At 38.6% G+C, this 15,114-nt stretch overlaps 1 protein-coding gene across 13 annotated transcripts in view; it reads left to right on the top strand.

Moving 5' to 3' along the window:
* Window positions 1-6,603, top strand: part of dgkza (diacylglycerol kinase, zeta a) — a 137,437-nt gene extending 130,834 nt beyond the window's left edge. For all 13 annotated transcript variants that reach the window (XM_034296763.1, XM_034296766.1, XM_034296764.1 and 10 more), the window contains 5 exons: window positions 933-982; window positions 1,168-1,288; window positions 1,785-1,821; window positions 1,963-2,062; window positions 3,694-6,603. In XM_034296763.1, the coding sequence (XP_034152654.1) occupies window positions 933-982; window positions 1,168-1,288; window positions 1,785-1,821; window positions 1,963-2,062; window positions 3,694-3,810 (425 nt within the window). In that variant the 3' untranslated portion in view covers window positions 3,811-6,603. The remainder of the gene's footprint in view (window positions 1-932; window positions 983-1,167; window positions 1,289-1,784; window positions 1,822-1,962; window positions 2,063-3,693) is intronic.
* The last annotated feature ends 8,511 nt before the right edge of the window (window positions 6,604-15,114 follow it).

The raw sequence follows: 15,114 nt of genomic DNA, 5'->3' as shown, positions 1-15,114 counted from the left end.
GTGCAAAAAGTCAAGAGGTGGCTAAAACCTTCTCAGCCCTTGTGGCCCTGCTTAAACAAGTCCCCGCAAGTTCACCTGCCACCTGGCGAAAGGTTTTAACCAAATAACTTTTTCTTCACACTATTGACACTTAAGATATTCATTTCACGGCATTTGAACTGCAGTGCTGCAGGGAATGATTATTAAAATTCACACCAAACACATTAGCATTCGAGTCCGGGCCTCGCGGAGATTCTGTTGTGAGCCCATTCAGAATACGGTTCTCATGTTCACTTGGCATCGCTAAGGTTGTTTTTTTTGAAAGGAAAGAGAAAATTAATGATTTTCAGTAGCAGGCCCTCGCTAATTCTGGTTGTTCATCCCTGACAACAGGATTTCAAAAAAGCATACTGTATCTTCGGACACAGGCATCATGTTAGCGACTGTTTGACTTGCAGGGCTGGCTAACTGAGATTGGTGAGAATGCTGTGGGGAATTCAGAGTTTTTCCTGCCTCTGCCGAAACCATACAGATTGGTGGATTAGGGTAAATAATCTACAAAGGGCATTTTCGGTGCTTTGAGCAAGGATTTGCCATATTGGAACTGAACCCAGGAACTCAACAGGCTCTAATGTGATTACCCGGGTCCATTAAAAGCTTTTATGACCCAGTGTTTAAACACTGGCTTTCCACTGAAGGCAGTGACATGCATCTTCCCCTCCCTCTCATTACAACCTATGTTTACTGAGTAAACAGTCAAAGGGGGTTTGAAGGTTCCTTTCCCGGGAATACTTTGTCTTCCACAAGCTATATAATAGATACCGGTCCCCAAAAAGGCCTCGTGCCTCGTGCGATACGTTTACATATTAATATGGTCTGCCGTTGTTATCAGAGTCTCCTTCCACATGCCCACCTCCATACTCCACTTACACATTTTTCTCGTTCCCTTACAGTGTCGCCAGAAGTGTTGATTGATTGTGTGAAGAGCAAAGACCTTCAGAAGGTGAGTGGGAGGAGCCACGGTGGAAAACGGATGCACAGCCCAGGGAACGAATCAATGCATTCGACAAGGCGTTGAGGATCCGCTATCAAGTTTTTACTTCAGGGGTAGCCATCGTTCCGGTCATTTCCGAGAAGTGGCTTCTCCAATTCCACTCCTGCATTCACAGCCCCTTTCTCTTTTCTCAGCTGAAGGAGCTGCACAAACTGGGTGCCGACCTTTCGATCCAGGACCCCTCCGGATGCACCCTGCTACATTATGCTGTGGACACCGGTAGCAAGGAGATGGTCAAATACATCCTGGATAATGGTAGGAACAAGGCTATACGGTCTTCAGTCAGACTTTCCTGTCTGTGAATACCAGTCTGTGGGATTTCACCAAGTTAATCTACGACCATCAGATATCACCTCAGAAGCTAGTCCGGCAGAGCAGAAAAATGGTGCTCCTTAATTGGCATGTCGGCACCTTAAAAGTGCTCCCAGGTGTTGCAGAGGTTTATTTGAATGGTCATGAACATTGTTGAAGACAAACTACCAAACTGCCAACTTTCTCAACCCAACCCTCAGGCCACCCATGTCCCAGATGCAATGTAATTGTGCCCGCTTAGGGTTAATTTTGGGTAGGGGGTGTTGGGAAACCCTGCTATAATTTATGGAGTCTCCGTTACTCAACAATCATCATTCCAATATTTGAAGAGGATCGGTTTTCTGTCATAAAGTCCTCCTACACCAGAGTTTTACTGCTCTACTACTCATGGGACATGCTTTCAAAATGTAGTTTCTTTTTTTCTGCCTCTCCTTCACAGCACCCTCAGATGTCCTGGATGTTACCGAAAAAGAAAAGTAAGTACATTACATGATTTTTGAAGTTTTGCACATGTACATAGGACTTGTCGAGCTCACTTTTTACTGTGCACTAACACTGCTTATAGCTACTCTTTTTCTATCACATTCTTTATGCCTCTCTCTCCCTTTCTGTCTCAGGGGGGAGACAGTGTTGCACAAAGCAGCATCACTGTGTCAGAGGACTATTTGCCACTACCTGGTAGAGGCCGGGGCATCCCTCATGAAGACAGACCTACAGGTAAAACTAACCCTCCTTCTTTGTTGACTCCTTCATCGCCATAGTAAACCAGGTTGTTGATAGGCTACCCTTGAGACGAGATGTCTAGGCAACACCTTATCACATTATCTTTGGAACCAAAAATCTATGTCTTCAACGTCTTGTCAATGCCTTGTGAACTGAAATAAGTTTTTTCAACGTCCTTTAAACCAAAAGTAAATATCGTCAACATTTTGCCAATGCCTTTTGAACTGAAAATAAATTTATTCAACATCCTATGAACACAAAACACATCTTCAATGTCTTGTCAACACCTTTTCAACTGAAAATACATTTTGTCAAAGTCCTTTGAACCAAAATATATATCTTCAACATCTTCTCAATGCCTTTTGAAAAAAAGAAAATGCGAAAATGTTCAACGTCTTTTTGATGATCAATGTCTTGCACCCGTAGAGCAGTGGCTAGATTGGTGGATATAGAATGGCCTCAGCATAATCTAATCATCCCTTTCATTGCAAAGCTAAATATACACAATGGTGAGAAGGACTACAGTGCTGCCCTGTACCCGAAAAATTTCCCTCGGACACAACTAGCCAGATGCCAGCAAGGTCTGTTAAAGTGCTAACCACCAGCTGGCTCCACCATTAGATGTCTGATCTGTTTCCCCTCTCCTGCAGAGATAGCCAATTGGATACAGCAACCAAGCTTTCACAGACAGTGTGCTGAAGGAGTGGGAACATGAGGCTTTCATTTTTGACAACAGTATTTCACAAAATCACAAGCTCCTCCTTCCAAAGACCCCACAGCTGTTTTTTATGTCAGTTTTCTGTCCTGGAAGACTAGCACATTTAAGACGTCTTGATTTTCCTGTCAGGGCTTGAAGGATTTTCCTATACAAGATCTCATTACCACATGGTGTGTCTGGGTGATGTTTATACAATGTAATCTCTCTTATAAGCAACTGGTGAAATGTTTGTGTGGGGGGCTTGATAGTCATCCTAGCCAGTCAGTTGCTTTGCAATGGTTTGACAGTTCTTTGGCTACGAAGCGTTTCTTTACTGTCGACAAAACACTACATGACACTTCAGCAACCTCTCCTGTGCACACTCTCTCTGCACTACTCCCCCTCTCTCAAAATAATTCCAATTCAAGGGGCTTTATTGACATGAAACTTTTTTTTTTACATTGCCAAAGCATGTGAAAAATAATAATACAAATAATAAACTCTCTCAAAGTGAGCCAGCAGTGAACAGTGAGCAATTGTGAATGTGGGTTAAAAGGGAGTAATGTAATCATCTAGGATTTGGGGCAAGTCTGATTCATACCCTGTGGCCTTAGGGTGCAGTTCAGCCAGGCTCTCTCTCTCCTCCCTCGGTCTTGCTCTCTCTCTATTGTTCTCTTTCCCTCCATCTCTCTTTCCATCATTCTCCACCATCTTGTCATCCTCCCACCCTATTTGCCTGTCTGCCTGTCTTTCTAACTCACGCTATCCTAAGTTTTGGTCTTACCCTGTCTGTGTTTTCCTGTCCTCTCTCTTCACACCATGTATCCCCAACATGCTTCCAGGCTACACTGATCTCCAAATCGTCAGGTTTCATTTTTTTGACCTAAAATAGTTGCTTATGTTAATAAAGTTCCCCCTTGTGCTGCAGGGAGACACACCGAAGCATCGGGCAGAGAAGGCCAAGGACGCGGAGCTGGCAGCCTACCTGGAGAACCGGCAGCATTACCAGATGATCCAGAGGGAGGACCAAGAGACAGCTGTGTGACCCCTGACCTCGCTGTCACCTTGACCCTGTGCCAAACCTACTTTAGCCAAACGAGGAAACTCACCAGACAAAGATGGTTCAAAAGGTAGCCAGTGTTGTATCCTCCTCCTTCTGTGGGGGAGGGGGGGGTGATGGGTTGGCCTGTGTTCTACCAGACAGAGATACTGTTACGGTCAACCATGTGAGATGCTTTGTGACCAGTGGACTTGATTATTGCACTGCCAAAAAAGAAGCTATGTTTCATGTCGGAAGAGATGGCTCTTCTGTATCATTTTGTTTTCCCCACTGGTTGTATTGCACACGCAATCAACCTGGACTGAATGCTGAACGATGTCAACTACCGTTTTGCTACAAGGTTTCAGGACTGGAGTTTTGGGTGTTTGAATGTCAAGGTAATTGTATTATGTCCTTGTATGGAACTGTATCACCATGAGAATTTCAACTGTACCAATGACAATGACTGTGGATTCCAGAAGGGTATTAACATGCTGGTCTGTAGGCCAGCAGTTTTTCAAACTACCAACAATTACATTATTGCCCCCCAAAATGAAACGGTGGAGGGGACTATGGATCGATGTCCACACGCGTGACATCTTAGACCCCTTTGACCCAGTTTTGATGAAATGTGTGTGAATGATGTCTTACCATCGATATTTTCGAAATTATGTTGATTGACCAAATGGGGGCGCAAGGTCACAACCCTAATCCTGTTTGAAATGTTCCCCGTGAACCCATAAGATCAGCCATGAGGCAATTTAGTGAAAATAATTCAAAACCTTTTTCACTGGCATCAGTGACTAGTTGATGCAAAACCTGATATTCTCTGTTTTCAGATTGGTACCTAAAGCAACATGTTGGCAATTTAACAGTAAAAAGCCACAAGTATTGTCTACCATGGAAATGGACATAAATCAGTAACAGATAGATTTTTTTATTGTAATAAAGGTACACGTTATAAACACTGTCAAGACCCAACATATGCAAGAGCATTCATATCGACCACACAGTGGCTCTATTTTTTTCTCTTGATCTGTTTTACTAAGAGTGATGAAATTTGACACACCCTCAGGTATTTGAGTCTTGCTAAGTCATCTGAAATCTCAACACCACTGGCTTGATTTTGAAAAAAACTTGCATGAATGTTGAGTCTTCTTGTATCGGAGATCGGCATTTACACAATTACATTGATTGGCCCTGGGGGGCAGTACATCATTGGTTGGGGACGACGTTTACTGTTGCCTTGTTTAGATTAAGCTTTGATTTGTTTATAATACCGCTTTAGAATTTTTTTTGCTGACTGATTTGTCTACCCAGAATGCAGTGTGATGGTATCAAACTATAGCTCCAAAAATGTGGGACATTTCACACTGAAAACTTTTCCATTACTTGACAGTTTGAATTAAGTGATTCAATATTGTAAAATGTATTGATCATCAAGCAATTTCATTTTTTTTCCTGAAAGTGTTATGCTTTTAAAAAGGATATGTGGTATTGTATACTTATCGTAGTAGCTTTTTGTTAGAGCAGTGTATGCACTGCAGCTCGAATTGCCTTGATTTTCTTATTATGTTGGCTATTTGTTGATACTTAATGTACTTAAGTCATGGCATATTTGTATTGCATTTTTAAGCTGATTTATGTTTATATAATTTGTACATAATATAAATGTAACATTTTTGTGTTTGGACATTTTTTTTAAATATAAATTAGCATTTGATATGTATTGGCTAAATAACTACACAGCATTTCTTCTCTCATGTTGTTACAGAAGGCGTATTTATTCACCTCAACATTCTTTACTGATCCTCAACATCCACACACAGCGGTTGAAGTATTTTCAGCAAACTCAAAAAAAATGTGGATGGTTGAGATGTAAATTTACCGGGTGATTGTTTTTTTTTTTTTTTTACATAAAATAATGAGAATTAGTGTCTTCATAGAAACCAACAATTTATGGTTACTTTTTTCATAAACGTAATAAGTGTTTAAATATGACTGGCCATTTGAACCAGAAAATAAATAAACTTAAGTTATAAAGACCAGTGATTCATTTAAATGTCATAATTCAAACTATTTATAATGTAAAGATTAAGGGGAAGGAATTTTCCCATTCCAAAATCTATCCTGAAGTATAACTAGTAAACTTGTTGATATATGTAAATCGGGGAAGGGATTCACCAATTAATAAATCAATTATACAGTATAAATAGTAAACTGCTTTACTGAAACACCACAGTAACTGTGGCTCTATTGTATTTTGTTAGACTGAAATTTGTTGTGATTGGTCTGGATGTTTCTTTTAATCACTAGACATACTTGCATAACTTACAGTACTTGTATACACATTAATAAGGTATTGCGTAGACACATTATGCAGGATTCTGACTGTTGTCAAATGTTCATACTGTAGTTTTGAATACCAACTAAAGCCCTGTTTTATACAAGGTTCTAACGTAACACTTGTCCAAATTTTTTCCATTTAAATGCATCAGATTTGTGTCTTTTGTCTACACTTTTCAATAACAATTTAGACAGTGAGAATGTGGATAAGATTAGGACAATGTACAGATGTTATTACCAGTTCTAAACAGGGCTTAACATGCATTTGATTGTAAGTCATTGCTATACTCTATTATGTCCAGATACACTGAATCCATTTCTATGGTAGAAAATATATCCTTGATGAAAAGGCTCCAGTGCTTGCCATCTGCCTGACCGAGCATTGCATTTTTCATACATGTTCACATATTTAGTACACACATTCATTTGATTATTAAAGTAAATAGAATTTTTTGTTATAAGTCACTTATTACTCTTCATACAAAATAATGTGTTAACTCATTTTCTTAATGAATTTTAGCATTTTTTGAGCTCGCCTTCCCATTCACATTTCAGTTGACTTCACTGTAAAGGTAATATCACGTTAGCTCCGAAGCTGAAAAGATTGGATATTAGTTGGAGCCATTCATGAATATACAGTGTCTATTTGCAACCAGGGATTTGCCAAAACATGAATGACCTGCAAACTTCTTATGTTGCATATATCCTTTGTATATTAACAGGAGATTTTCATTGAATAACTATTTTGTTTATTTAACATATTATATTTGAGACCTGGTCCAAATATAACTATAGTATGTTGTTCACTGTGATCTAGGGTAGGGCACTGTGGCTCAAGACAGTGTTTTTCCAACTTTATATTATTTTCCATTCCAAATGGAACAGTAGATAAAAACTGAATTAGAATGTTTACCTGTTCAGATGATGCAATTTGGAACCTGATTTTAACAAACACAGTTGGCAGAGTGAAATCATTTTGCCTTTTATTTTTAATTGAGAGATATTTGTGAAGGCCTAGCCAAAATATTTCGACGAAGAGATCATATCTGCCAATTGTATTTGTTTCTTGTCTACAGTGTTAACTCTTTTATGAAACAGTCTTGTTAGATATTAAATTTCACCACTAGGTTTTAACCTGATAAAATGTACAGAGAATGTTGCATCTCTAAGTCAGAGAATAGTTGCATAAGACATGTGCATATTACTCTTGACATCAATATCTAAGGGGTGAAGAATTTATTAATAATACTGCTTCATTTGATATCCTGGGGAAAGTTGCCTTGGAAACTAAAGACTTATCTACCATATATGATCGGTTATCTTACATCTCTTACAATTATTTATAGTTGTGGTCCAAGATTCATAAAAAAATATTTTAATCACACTTAATAGGAGAAGTAAGGCAAAATGGAAGTATGTAGCACAATGATAGTTCTTGAAATTAAATTAAATTGCCTCAGGTTTACGACCGTCTGTTTTGGGCAGTTGTGCAGGATACAGATTTGAATCTGGCCCAGAGACTGGCTTGCACTCGCAAGTCAATGTTTTTCATGTCTTTTCAAGTAGATATTTATCCCAACAGTACATAGTTTCGTCATATAAAATATCCTGTACAGTACATGATATAAACCATCTCATTATTTCACCTTACCGCCGTAGCTTCGTGCAGTGCCTTTACCTATAGCTCACGTTAAAGAGAAAATGTTAAGTAAAGTATTATTATCAGAGAAGAATTATTGTGCCATAATCCCTGTCCTTTTACGGAGGGGGCAAATAGAACACTTCACACACTTTGGAAAGTATTCAAGCACCTTCAATGCTACATTTTGTTGTTTTAGACTGAATTCATAATTCATTAAACAATGTCATCAATCTAGATGCTACCCATAATAACAAAGTGAAAAACATGTTTTTAGATATTTGTTTAAAAAAACAATACATTAATATTCATACCATTTCTTCAGTACTTTGTAGCAATTACAGTTTTTAGTCTTCTTGAGTATGCCTCTACCAGCTTTGCACACACATTTGGGTAGTTTTCCCATTCTTCCTTGCAGATCCTCTCAAACTCTATCTTATTGGATGGGTCACGTCTGTGAAGTGTGATCTTCAGGTCTTCCCAAATATGTTGAATAGGTTTCAAGTCTGGACTTTTGATGAGCCACTAAAAGACATTTGGAGACTATCCCCTGAAGCTACTCCAGCCTTATCTTAGCCATGTGCATTGGGTGAAAGATGAATCTTCACATCAGCCTGAGGTCTTGCATGCTCTGGATCAAATTTTCATCAAGAACCCCCTTGTATTTTGCTTTGCTTATCCTTCCCTTAATCCTGACCCAGTCCCTGCTGCTGAGAAGTATCCCCATAGCATTATAATCTTTCACCAGTCATAGCACTTTCCTTGCTATAGTGATTGTTTTATAACTTTTCGAAGATCTATATCTTGAAACACATGACATGCAAAGTGACATTTCTGACCTTATATAGACAAGTGTGTTCTTTTCTTAACCAAATTAATTTGCTACAGGTGGACACCAACTTCTAGAGACATTTCAATGAACACAGGATGCGTTTTAGTTAAATTTGGAGTGTCATGGCAAAGGGTCTGAATATTTATATACTTGAAATTAGTAAACAAATGATTAAAAACATGTTTTTGCTTTTATGTGGGGTATTATTTGTAAAATAAAGGGGGGGGAAATGTCATCAACTATAAATTCAGTCTATAAAACAACAGCATCTGAAGAAAGTTAAGGGGTCTGAATAATTCCAGACACCAGTGTAAGCAATGAGGCACCGGGGTTGTGGAATATGGCCAATTTACCATGGCTAAAGGCTGTGCTAATGCATGACGCAACGCGGAGTGCCTTGATAAACCGCTTAAATGTGGCATATTGACCCTATACCATAAATCCTCAGGTGCCTTACTTATATAAAATAGAAACTTTTTTGTCTTTTTTCAAGACCATGGTATACAGTCTGATAGGCCACAACTTTCAGCCAATCAGTTGTCAGATTGGAACTTCCATTTCATCATGCCAAATAACCGTTTGCTTAGGAAAGAAATACATTTTCTGTTCAAATGCTAATCTTAACATGTTTGGCCCTCTTTTCTCTCCAAATCTGTAGTGTCAATTATCATTAATCATTTCTGTATGTTCACTGCTTATGAGTACTATATTGTTAAAATGTCAGTTTAAAGCCACAATGTATTTGAATTACAAATTGATAGTACTCATGGAATGGTAGAAACATTGAACTACTCTAGTGAGGATTTAGTCCAGCAACTATACATTTATAACATCTTGTAAAGGGTATTATAGCAATTTTAACCTTGTCATCTCTAGGATTAGACGCAGTGACCTTTCAGTTACTGGCCCAAAGCTCTAACCACTGGGCAATTGACCACCCCCATTCCAATTGCAACAAATAAAATACAAATGTGTGTAACATATTATAAAACGTATGTTGTAGGGGACATGTTTTGGATTCGTGAGCACTCATTTCAAAAATACTAGATGACAATAAACAAAAGCTCTGAAGCATCACTTTAAAGAAAAGGTTACTACAGTATTCTGTTGCATGAGTGCAATGCAGGCAGGCATGGGGCTTACAGTGATCGAACTGGGTCAGACAACTGACTCATTTATGAAATTTTTACAGGCGTTATAACAAGGAACAGTAGCTAGTTGATGTACATTGTGATTTATTTTTGAGTTGCTGTGCAATTCAGGGCTAGAGTCTCTATCACAATTTTAGGTGACTGTGTAACACACATTTTTCGGTGTTACTTGCTATAGTGACCAAATGTGATGGACAGACTGGTGTGCAATGTTGACAATATCAATCTGAGTGTTTTGTTTTTATTGGCTGATTTTGTTTTTGTTGTTCTCTGCTTGAAAAAAAATAAAAAATTATACTTAAAAATGCATTTATTGTAATAACTTGCTTTTCATTGATTGTTGAAATCATGAATCTGTTTCATAATCCTAAATTAATTACCCTGTATTTTTGTAAGGTCAGCATCTAGCTCAGTGAATTGCAGGTCGTTATTGTAGCTTAATATTAGTAGCCATTGTGTTCTAATTTTATAATGGTAGTATTTGGGTTGGCATAAATCTGATGGGTAAAGTAGTTAGCAGAATTGGGGTTACAGTTAGGATTGTGGGGGGGTTATAGACCTTAATGTAGGTTTAGTCAAAGTATGCCAAGGTAGAACCTGGGTGTGAACAGAGTAATGGTTAAAGGTCTGTCAAGATGGATCCTGGGTGTGGACATTAGGGTTATGGTAGATGGATCCTGGGTGTGGACATTAGGGTTATGGTAGATGGATCCTGGGTGTGGACATTAGGGTTATGGTAGATGGATCCTGGGTGTGGACATTAGGGTTATGGTAGATGGATCCTGGGTGTGGACATTAGGGTTCTGGTAGATGGATCCTGGGTGTGGACATTAGGGTTCTGGTAGATGGATCCTGGGTGTGGACATTAGGGTTAAGTCTCTTTCTCTGGTCATTTTTGGAACAAAAATTTCAGATGCTTCATATATATAAGAACTGCACTCGGGTGAAAAGTTATCTGTAGTGGGATATATTCATTGTGAGGGTAGGAAGGAAATGTCTAGTACTATAGACATTCACATTAAGTTGTGTCAGAAGGAGCAAAAGAACCATTGCCTGTTGCAAGAACCCCTCCCTTGATGAGAATGGAGCACCTTTGCAAGGTTTCAACATTCCATATTTTAAACCATTAATGGCAAAAAGTAAGATTTGAAATGTACTACTACAAAAATACACATACATTACCAGTGAAAGGTTTGGACACACCTAGTCATTCAAGGGTACTTTCCACATTGTAGAATAATAGTGAAGACATCAAAATTATTTAATGACTCATGCAGTAACCAAAAAAAATGTAAACAGGTGGAAATAGATTTAAGCCAACCTTTGCCTTGATGACAGTTTGCACACTCTTAGAATTCTCCCAATCAGCTTGGAATGCTTTTCCAACAGTCTTGAAGGAGGTCCCATATATGCTGAGCACTTGTTAGCTGCTTTTCCTTAACTCTTCTGTTCAACTCAACTCAAAGCATCTCAGTTGGGTTGAGGTTGGGTGATTGTGGAGGCCAGGTCATCTGATGCAGCACAATGACTCTCCTTGTTCAAATAGCCCTTACACAGCCTGGAAGTGGATTTTGGGGTTATTGTCCTGTTGAAATAAAAATGATGGTCCCATTAAGCTCAAACCAGATACAATTGCTGCCGAATGCTGTGGTAGCCATGCTGGTTGAGTTTGCCTTGGATTATAAATTAATCACAGTGTCACCAAAGCAAAGTACCTCCACACCATCACACCTCCTCCCCCATGCCTCATGATGGGAAAAACACACGGGGAGATCTGCATCTCACAAAGACAAAGCAGTTGGAACTGATCATCAGACCAAAGGACATATTTCCACCAGTCTAATGTCAATTTCTTGTGTTTCTTGGCCCAAGCAAATCTTTTCTCACTGGTGTCCTTCAGTAGTGGTTTCTTTGCAGCAATTCGACCATATAGGCCTGATTCACCCAGTCTCCTCTGAACAGTTGATATAGAAATGTGTCTGTTACCTGAACTTTGCAGCCCATTTATTTGGGCTGACATTTGAGGTGCAGTTAATTGACTATTTCTGGTAAATCTAATGAACCTATCATCTGCAGCAGAAGTAACTCTGGGTCTTCCTTTTCTGTGGGAGTCAGTTTCATCATAGTGCTTGATGGTTTTGTGACTACACTTTCAAAATTCTTACAATGTTCTGGATTGACTGACATTCATGTCTTAAGGTAATGATGAACAGCCACTTCTCTTTGCTTATTTGAGATGTTCTTAATAATATGGACCACTGCAGTACAGACAATGATGGTCTTCTGTATATTTACCCTGCCTATCAAAATGTATTTTGATTTGTTTAACCCATGTTTGGTTACTACATGATTCCATAATTATATTGCATTGTTTTGATTTCTTCACTGTTATTCTACAATGTGGAAAATAGTTAAAAAAAAATTAAGATACTGATGTTGTAACAGTGTGTGCATAACGACTAAATTAACTATTTACACTGTTCTTGAACAAAATCCTGGAAGCCAGGAAATAACTAAGCATGCTGGGTTTACAATTATGTTGCTTATTTTGTATATTATTTTAAGACTTTATTTATTTATTTGAACATCACATTGAAATTACTGGGCCTTTTTTTAATCACCTCTCTTGCTTCCTTTAATTTTTTCTTGAAATATGACAGTGGCCTACCATATTCTTTTTGCATAATATATATATAAAATGAAAAGACCACTGCACCTTTTTCTTTCCAAAACAGTCGAAAATGAAGGTTTTGAGTGAGGAACAGAAGGGTTCAAATTAAAAGACCACTGCAAATTGAACCCTTCTGTTTCTCACTCAAAACCTTCCTTTTCAACTTTTTTGGAAAGGAAAGAAAAACGTGCAGTGGTCTCTTAATTCTTTCCGGAGCTATATATACCAACAATAAGCTGCGTTTGTCCACCAGAACCACACACAAAAAAATGAAGCGTGGAGACAGGTGGTCGAAATAGGTGGTGCTTCTGGTGTCAACATTAAATAGCTAGCAACTTTAACTGACTGGTGGCTACCTAATTCTAGCAAACGTATGTGCTAACTAGCATTGAAGATTGTGTCAGAATTACATCAATGAGGCATATGAGATGAGTAGAGAAATAGGAAATGAAAATAAATTTAAAAAACTACAATTACAATTATGTTGCTTATTTTGTATATTATTTTAAGACTTTATTTATTTGAACTCACATCACATCTTTCTATGGGGTATTTTAAATTTGTGCTGTGCTCCTCGCCAAGGACAAGTCTGCGTTCTATGAGGCCCCTGGGCACAAGTGTATTTGGAGGCCACCATTAATAAAAATGCATTAAAATAAGTTTCTATTCCAATTTCAACCATTGTAATAAGCTGACTTTCCTTCATACAAATTAGTTATGCAAAGTCCTTGATACACAGCTTACCTGCTGTTATGATGCTATCTCGCCCTAAAATGAAGCACTCTGGGTGATGCTAGCGTTGCTATATACGAAAGTTTGTGAACAGTGGGAATGGACCGATCAGTGACCCGACTGCATTGAGTTGTGATTCTTCGTGTTTCCATGTCTTGTTCTTTGTCGTCCTTTTCTTCTATGCTTAGAAATATGAGACCAACAAGCTGTTTCCATGTTAATCGTCTGTATATTAAAACCAGGATTGCCATTATTGGCGTTCAGCATACAATCCTGAAACCATTCCCTTTCTACATGTAGCTGGAAAAAGAAGGAAAACAACTCTCATAGACATAAGCTACTGTCTAACCATCATCATGGACTGTTACATTTGGTAGCAGCAACTGGTAGCAGCAACGAACACACTGTTCGTTCCACTCAACCCCCCCCCCCCCCCCCCCCCCGTTTAATTTTTCAAGACGTTTAAAACATTTGCAGTCCTTCCAGAATTCTGCGACGCCATGATAGTTTTTCTTTTAAGCCTTTTCTAGCCTTTTTTCCCACTATATAGCACTGATTGAATAGCCAGTAGAAAATTTAAATAGCTATGTTCAGTCAATATGTAAAATTACATGACCCTCCCTTGGACTAAATAAAATAATTGTTAACCCTCCCCAAGACTGAAATTAAAAAAGCATGACCCTCCCCCATTTCCCTCCTTGTCTCATCATGTAAAATTCCAATCTCTCCCTTGGGGATGGTATTTGCTGGTGATGAGTAGTAACTTGTTTTTGCCAGATGTAGCACTTAGCATTCAGGCCTTATAGTTCAATTTTGGTCTCATTCGACCAAATAACCTTTTTGTCAGAGTCCTTCAGGCAGGTTCTCCAATCTTTGCAGAGAAACTTTGAAATGCTGTAAGAGTAGACATCTTGATCACCTCCCTGACCAAGACTCTTCTTGTCCAGTTATTTAGTTTGGCCAGACAGGCAACTGTATAAAGAGTCTTGGTGGTTCCGAACTTCTTCCATTTCACAATGGAACTTTCAGTGCTTTGGGAATTTATTTACAACCCTGTCTAGATATTTGCCTCAACACAATTCTCAGAGGTCTATAGAGAGTTCCTTGGACTTCATGGCATGGTTTTTGCCTTGACATTCACTTTGAATGGTTTGATGTTTTTTGAATACAGATCTGCTTCTTTTTAAATCTTACATTTCAAAAGACACTGTATCTATACTGTATTTCATTTTTGCAAACAGTAAAACTAACACTCTTGGTAGTAAACCCCCCCCCCCCCCCCACAAAAACATGCAAGAATGAAAAAGGTCAAAACTAGTCTTCCTCACAGTTCTCATATCCTTAGCTGCAAGACCAACAGATACGAACAAACAAGATAAAGACCTTGAAGATGGCCTAAGGCCCAAACCCAGTGCTTAGACAGAGCATAAAACCTCATGGTTGTGCTTAAGAAGAGCTTGCTGGTCCAACCCAATGAGACAAACTTTCATTTTGTCAAGTTATAATGATAGTTAAAGACACGTTTTCCCAACATGCCCATTTGTTTGAAAATGATGAGTCAGTTTTGAGTTCATTGGGCATCTACTTGGAATGTCTGAAGACAATTATTGGATGCTAACTAGTCACTGCTAGACATTTTATTACATGTGTGTTTATTACTCTGGTCCATTTGTGAAACTGAACAGCTGTTTTATACCCCTGACTCTGACTCATTCCTGGCATGCTATCCATCCGGCAATTGAAATATCTCTGTCTATGGTTCAGATTCTGGTCTGACAGTGGTCATTGCGAAGCCAAAACTCACCTGTCCTGTTGTCCTGGATTGCCTAATCAGACTGCCCCAGGTCACAAAGTTATCTTTGATGTACTTAATCTCTACAACATATTTGAACTCTTTGTAGACAGAAGTGTTTCAAGTGTATTTAATGAGTTCTGTTTG

Source organism: Esox lucius, chromosome 2, assembly GCF_011004845.1.
Source record: "Esox lucius isolate fEsoLuc1 chromosome 2, fEsoLuc1.pri, whole genome shotgun sequence".
Classification (NCBI taxonomy): Eukaryota; Metazoa; Chordata; class Actinopteri; order Esociformes; family Esocidae; genus Esox; species Esox lucius.
This window is presented reverse-complemented; position numbering and strand designations above follow the sequence as displayed.